Genomic DNA, 7,833 nt, shown 5'->3' with positions numbered 1-7,833 from the left:
TTTTGACATTCTTTTTTATTTCAGGTGTTCTGGAAGTTCAATACTCAGTTAACAATATTAGATTTCATGGACAGTAAATGTACTCAGATTCCTATTCTTTATCAATAGGAAAAAAAATCACATTTCTATTAAACGTTTGGGTAAATCTTTCTTTAAATTAAATTAAATGTGGCCTGTTCTAATGTCACTAGTATTTTATGCAAAATTATGCTGCACTAATGTTTCAAACAATGTGAAATACCAACCCCCTTATTATTTTATATAGTGTTCATGTTGGCAGAAGTACAGTACATTTTCTCCCAAGGGAAAACAATATTAAGCAAAATGAAAGTATCAGTTTTGCCAATGGTGCAGTAATAATTTTAGAAATACTGATGTGCTAGAGCTGCTTATTCAATTTTGTTTACTGGTTTTACATTGGAGCCTGGGGGGAAATTGCAGGTAGTTTAGATCACAAAGCAGCAATTCCTTAGCAGGCGTTCTGGTCAGGAGCTCATACATAAGAAAATACTGGCAAGGGGGAAAGGTGGGGGAGGGCAGAAGATGAGAGATGCCCAAGTCAGAGAAACTGTATTAAATTGTTTTTCAATCTGAAGCATGTGTGTATGTGGGGGGGGAAGGACTAATCCGAATCGTTGGTTTGTTTGTTTGACAAACATATTCAATCTAAGCTTTCTAATGTGATAGCCTCACCACTCTTCCACCCAGTGTTCTTTCATTTTTTCCACTTTACCTGCCGTGTGTCAAGGTAATTTTTGTCCTCCTCTATTCATTCCCACACATCACAGAGAAGCTTTCATCCACTCCTGTGATTGACAAAAGTTGTGCTAGTGGTAAGTAGAACTTTCTCTCTTCCCTTCTGGTTTTTTTATGTGTAACTATTTTGCAGTGCCATCAGACTATGCCATAAACTATCAATTTGTCCTTTCACCTCCCCCCCCCCACTCCCTTTTCCACTGTTAGTCTTCACCTTTACTGCTTTTAATCTCCTCCTCTCCTCCTGTGTGTTATTACTCCTTTTCATAGCCCAAACCACTCCCTCTTCATACTTTATCCCCTCTTTCCACTCCCCTCCCTGTTACATATGTCCTCTTGCTTTCCGCCTCCCTCTCTAGTTCACCACACCACATTCATTCCCTTCTGGGCTCCTCACCCCTCCCACACTTGTTCTGACACCATTTATCTATGAGTGCTGGTCATTCAGTGCTACTTGACCACTCTCCTCCTGCAGCACCTCTGAAACATGCTCCACTCCCCACCTCTGCCTCTCAGAGACACCAAGTAACTGAGCACCAGTTTAAGGAATGGCATGATTGTGAGCTGTGCACCACAACACTACTGGCAGCAGAGCAATCTGATGCTTCCCCATGGAAGTCCTAAAGCACTGCTGAGCCACACTGTTCCTATATCCTCCAAAGAACAGACAAATTTATGAAACCCATCAATGCCTCAAAGAAAACTGAAATTCTATTTTAAAAACACGAGCATTGTTAATCGGCTTTTGTTGCCCATTCCCCACATGAAATCAATCTTCTGTTAGTGCTATTATGATCATTTCCAGAGCAACAAATAGAGATGCTACCAATAAGACTATGGCTTCAAGTGGGGAATAAGTAGCAGCTAATTAATTCTGAAGGAAAAACCCAGCAATTAAAACTAGGGAAGTAAAACACAAAAATGTGTTATACCAGTAAAAGAATTATTTTTAATTAGGTTATTTTCAAAGTTTTCCATGAGTCATCATGAGGTTCTTTAGACAATAGAGGCAAAAGGAGCATCATTGATGGTAATATAAATAACTAAATATCCATGTTTGTAGAGGCCCCAATCAAAAGTCAATTGAAGTTAAGGGGACTGTCTCCATTGACTTCAATGGGATTTAGATCAGCCCCAATAACAAAAAATCAAAGATGACTTCTACTTATTTCTATAGTCAGAAATAAGTCTATATCAATGTAGCCTAAAGGAGATGGCAAGCATGGATTCAAGACAGAGTAAATATGAACAAGAAAAGGTTAAGTATTTGTGGAACAAGGAATAGGGAGGAGAGACTGATGAAGACTTGCTCCATTTAGTATCATGAGGAGGCAAAGGATGAAAACAATTAGTAACAGGAATAGGAGAAAACAGAAGTAGGCAGAAGTAGAAAGAATAAATTATCTAACTTGCCACAAACACAAGACTTATAAAGGGACACCAGCAGTGAAGTCAGATACCCAGCTCTGCAAAAGCATGGTTACCATCAAGCCATTATCTTTTTATGCATGTAGCAAATATTTCAGTGTTCCAGTAGTGAATTAGATCTAGGAGTCTGAAGCTCACAGTTTATGTAGACAACAGACCCCTCTCCTTCCTTTGATTTGTGAACACAGAAATCCTTCACTGGAAATCTTTTTGCTATTTTTGCTTCAGACTAAACATTGGCCAAAGCAATCTCCTTTATTTTCAGTCTCTCTGTCCCACAGAAGGATAAGTAAAGGAAGCATAAATATCAAGTGACTTCTGAAAGTGGCCATTTGACAATCAAAAATTATTACAATTTTTTTTATTTCAAAACCAGAATGGGTGGCTATGTGGCTATAAAGCCTAAGGATTATTGAGGGCCATGGATTAAGCACCAAATTCTTCACTGAATACTTCTTCCAGGTTATTCCTTACATTTATAACACTTGATTGTAAACTGAGGTCCTTCCATGATGGTGCCAAGATTGACAAATTTCTGTAATATAAAAGAAGAGAGTCTGCTGAAGTATCATAATAACCAGTCACTGCAGATTTAAAAAATACTAACCGTTGTAAACATTGTTTCAATATTGCCACAACCCACCCTATGGCTAAAAGAAAGTATTAAAGGATAATTTTTCACCTCCAGTCCCTGATAAAGGGATCTATTTCCTTCTCAGTTTTAGCAGTTTGATTTTGAAGGATGTACAAAGAGGGATTTTGAAGGCTTAGAAAAGAAATGAAGTGGAGAGTATAAAAGGTGGGAAAACTGAAAAGATTATAGAGGAAGGGAACATAGGAAGACGATGTCAGAGATAGAGAAAGGCAAGGAGCTAGACATCATGAAGAATCAAAAACAAGAAAAGGAATAAAGGATAACAATACTTAAAATGAATTTAAAATTCCACCAATATTACTTCAATCATAGCTAGGCTTCAGAAACTAATTTCAATTTTTTTTTCCTCTGTAAAATTTATATGGAACCTGATTGTCATCTATAAAAAAATCTGAGGAATTCTGTGGAAGATATCAGCATAATTTGATCTACAATTTCTTAAGCTCTTCTAAGTAGATACAAGCCTATTCTATATAACTCTTGTGTCTCCTATCAATTATTCCCTCTCTTTTTGAAGTCAAATGTGAGGCTGGGCTCTATTGGTAAACATTGTACAAGGGAGTTCTTGCTCCAGATTTGTCCTATCTCTGATATATTTGAACAAATAATTGTATTTTAACGAAGGGGGTAGTATTCTCCTTCATTTGAGCTTTAGTTCTAGCATAAAATGTCTAATAGTCTAAGGGTACGTCTACACTACCCGACGGATCGGCAGGTAGTGATCGATCTATCGGGGATCGATCGATCCATCCCGATCACTCTGCCATTGACTCCTGTACTCCACTGTAGCGAGAGGCGGAAGCGGAGTCAACGAGGGAGCAGCGGCAGTCAACCCTGTGCCGTGAGGACGCGAGGTAGGTTGACCTAAGATACGTCGACTTCAGCTACGCTATTCTCGTAGCTGAAGTTGCATATCTTAGGTCGATCCCCTCCCCCCCCCCCAGGCCTTAAGATCTATTTTGTTTTGTGTAGAGGTTTTGCGTTTAATGATGAGAAGAGATTGTTTATGGATAGCTCTCTGTGCTCATAAAGGCACTGACTATCCACGTGTCTATTGTATTAGCATACCTTTCTCTGCAGATTGTTAGAGTTTTCTCTTATGCTGAATAATAATAGAGTGTAAATTAAAGGTTATACCAACATGGGAAAGATTCAGTAAACTAGAAATGTAATTTTGCGGATATCTGTATACTCACTACATCACACAGTTCTTCCAAGATAATACAGTAAAAGCTGTTTTATCCAGCATGTTGGGGAAATGGGGGATGCCAGTAAGTGAAAAATGCCAGTTAACTAAGAGGGAGGGAGTTTGGGTGCGGGAGGGGACTCGGAGCAGTGGGTTGGGGCACAGGAGAGAGTGTGGGGTACCGGATCCAGCTGGCGCTCACCTTGGGTGGATCCCACAAGTGGAGACCTGTTCTGTCAGCTCCAAGGCGGAGGCACAACAGGCAGCTCTGTGCGCTGCCTCCACTGACAGGCACTGCCCCCGCAGCTCCCATTGGCTGTGGTTCCCCGCCAATGGGAGCTGCGGAGCTAGCACTTGGGGCAGGGCAGCGCGCGGAGCCGTCTGCTACACCTCCACGTAAGAGCAGCCGGGACATATTGCTGCTTGCAGGGAGCCACCCAAGATGAGTGCCCCCTGTATCCGGCACTCCGCACCCCTCCTGCACCCCAGCCCCCTGCCAGTCCCACGCCAACTGGACTATAAACCAGAATTTCAATGAAGATCAGAAATGCCAGTTTATAGAGCTTTCTGGTTGGTGAAATGCCAGATAAAATAACTTTTACTATATGTATTTAATAGATTATACTTCCCACTAAAGTTAGAGAACTGGGCACATAATATTTTAGTCACCTGTCCAAAAAAAATCATTAAGTTTTCATTATCATTGTGATAAAATGTGAGCTGGGCCCAGACCTGAAGAAGAGCTTTGTGTAAGCTCGAAAGTTTGTCTCTCTCACCACCCTGTCTCTTAATATCCTGTGACCAACACCGCTATAACAACTCTGCAAATTAGATTATCCCTGAGAGGTATTTGTCTCATCTGTTGTCAAAAACTTCCAACGACAGTGATTTCAAAACCTCCCTTGGTGCTTAACTATCTTTACAGTTGGAAACTTTTGTTCTAATATCTAACCTAAATCTCCATTCCTGCAGATTAAGCCCTTTAATTCTTGACCTACCTTCTGTGGACATGGAGAACAATTAATCACAGTCCTCTTTATAACAGCCCCCTTGCTAGATGTAACTCATTTTGTGCTTTAGCATTTATGATTTTGTCTCTACATGTTTGCTCTGTTCTTTTGTATTCAATCCTTAGCAATTTGTCCACATTTCCATAAGCTACTTGGTCTTCACTTTTAAGGATCTTCACGCCCTTTCCCTTCCCTACCTATCTTCTTTCATTCGCAATCAAGATGTTGTACCCTGCCACTGATTGGAGTATGATCCTGGCCTCTTTGCCCATTTGTTCAAATTTTCAAATAAGCACTTCTGTGCTTTCTTCTATGCTGCCCCTCACACTTGGGCAGAAAATTAACTCATTATCCTCATTCAGAACTCTGCTTAAAACTCTCTGCGTCTATGATGCCTGCAAAAAAGTTGGACAACGGTTAGGTTGCTGGTGTGCATCCGAAGAAGTGGGCTGTAGTCCACGAAAGCTGATGCTCTAATAAATTTGTTAGTCTCTAAGGTGCCACAAGTACTCCTGTTCTTTTTGTGGATACAGACTAACACGGCTGCTACTCTGAAACCTGTCATTAAACTTATGTTACTTATTTGTGTATTTTGTATGTACAAGTATGTCTGTGTTTATGAAGGTATGTGTGAACATTATGAGCATGGGGAGAAAAAACTTTCCAAGCTCCAAAAAAAAACCCACTTTGGTTTAAATAGAAGTCCTAAAATGTAATGGATGTCATTATAATGACAGAGTAAATTTGGGGTGTGATATTCCAAATGTAACTAAGGTGGTTATTTTTTACAATTCAATGCCTCTCTTGTAATGCTGTACATCCTATCTATCAGACTGTATGTGGATGGATGTTCAGTAAGTTCTTAGTTGAAATACCTTCAAATTTACTCAGAATGGAGTAAACGTTATTTAATCAACCTCTTTGGGGTTTTTAAAATTATGCATATATAAATATAGACAGTGACAAATCCAACACACGATCATGTCATCAAATGGTGAAAGGAGGAGTCTAATAACATTTGAGTTGTTGGTGATTGGGTTATTTTTCATTCTGACATTTTGAACTCAATAGTGTGAAAGATCTGCTTTTAAAAATGCATAATCAGGTATAATTACTTATAAGTTAAGTTATAATTACTTAAACATACGAGGGGGGAGGGATAGCTCAGTGGTTTGAGCATTGACCTGCTAAACCCAGGGTTGTGAGTTCAATCCTTGAGGGGGCCACTTAGGGAGCTGGGGCAAAAAATCAGTACTTGGTCCCGCTACTGAAGGCAGGGGGCTGGACTCAATGACCTTTCAAGGTCCCTTCCAGTTCTAGGAGATAAGATATCTCCATTAATTAATTATTAATTATGTGAGAGTACTGAATATGTGTGAGATATGCAGGGATGTGTGAGAACTAGCTCTGAGAGGCTCACAGGAGCCTGTTGCTAAAATTTTGCCATCAGTTTGAAGGGAGGTTGGGGTAATCTCTCTCCCTCTCAAGAAATCACACATTTCCCACCTCCCCAATGGATGCTAATAAAGTAACCCAGTCAGAAGTGATATTCCGGAGGCTTTTAAAAAATACTCTAAAGACCAAATATAAAAATCTTCAAATGGACCAGATTTTACCAAATGTCAGGTATTTTAAAAATAAATTTCACAGAAGAGAAGACTCCTGGGAATTTCCACTGTAACCTCTTTAAATTACACAAGTTGAACACAGTGCTAATGCTGCTATCATAGTCAGTATATTTTTGAGAAACAAGTTATATATATTTATGCTCTAATAAATTTGTTAGCCTATACGTTTAATGGTTAAGATATCAGCCAGTGTCCTGTCCTACAAAACGTGTTTGATATTTTCCTAGATGATATTTCTCAAATAATTACTAGGAATAGTTAGAATTAAAAGGATTGGAGAAATGAAGCTTCTAACCTCTGGATCATGAGACACAGTATATGTGCTGTTCATTAGCACCATTTAATGGTAGGTAGAGGTTGTTGGGATTTTTTTGACAAAACATTTTTCATCTGAAAATATGTTGAAACATATGAGTTTCAATTAAACTTTTATCAGGAAGGTTTCTCAGGTCCAGGATGGAACTTCTGGTCAAAAGGAGAAAGTGAGATTTCCCCACCCAAAATAGCCAATAGGCTGGTGGTTAGGGCATTCACCTGAAATGTGTGAGATCCTCTGCTCTGCCTGGAAAGAACTTTTAACCTGGATCGCCCATATCCCAGGTGAGTGCCCTAACCACCAGGCTATAGCTATTCTGGGATGGGTCTCTCTCAGTCTTTCCTGTTGGAGCTGTTCCACTTTGTATAAATAATTAAATATTTACTTATAGTAAAGTCATAGGTGCTTACAGACAGGATGAGCTGTTAGTATTTTAAAAATCATTTTATCAAAAATTAATGCAATAATCTTCGTTTTTCAGCTGTTTAGACCAGCATTATCCACAAGAATGATAGTTTTATAAAATGTTACCTTTATCTTCATGTTGACTTTTTCTGTTTAAGATGACATTCAAGATTGGTTGATACGTTATACAAGTGCTTATTGTCTGGATAAGTCACAGAGTTCTCTTCTACTACATCTTGATATAGGTTTGTTTCCGGATGTGTTTCATAAGATTCTCGACTCTTTTGGCAATCTTTATTTGTATCCTCCAGTATATTGGCACCAACTAAAAAAACATGATTGCAATTTGCCAAATGACACCCAAAGTATAATTTATATAGTTTGTCATTTGTATTTATGTCAAGATTATTTACAGAACAAGATTATTGCCCTAGAAAACTACAAATGTT

The 7,833-nt window shown here is 39.0% G+C and overlaps 1 protein-coding gene across 3 annotated transcripts in view; it reads right to left on the bottom strand.

The window, feature by feature from the left end:
- Nucleotides 1-7,833, bottom strand: part of N4BP2L2 (NEDD4 binding protein 2 like 2) — a 104,700-nt gene continuing 96,867 nt past the window's right edge. For all 3 annotated transcript variants that reach the window (XM_034758650.1, XM_034758651.1, XM_034758649.1), the window contains 2 exons: nt 7,511-7,709; nt 1-2,719 (listed from right to left, as the gene is read on the bottom strand). In XM_034758650.1, the coding sequence (XP_034614541.1) occupies nt 7,519-7,709 (191 nt within the window). In that variant the 3' untranslated portion in view covers nt 1-2,719; nt 7,511-7,518. The remainder of the gene's footprint in view (nt 2,720-7,510; nt 7,710-7,833) is intronic.

The sequence above is a fragment of the Trachemys scripta genome, chromosome 1, assembly GCF_013100865.1.
Source record: "Trachemys scripta elegans isolate TJP31775 chromosome 1, CAS_Tse_1.0, whole genome shotgun sequence".
Classification (NCBI taxonomy): domain Eukaryota; kingdom Metazoa; phylum Chordata; order Testudines; family Emydidae; genus Trachemys; species Trachemys scripta.
Note: the sequence above shows the minus strand (reverse complement) of the source record. Positions and strands in the feature narration are given on the sequence as shown.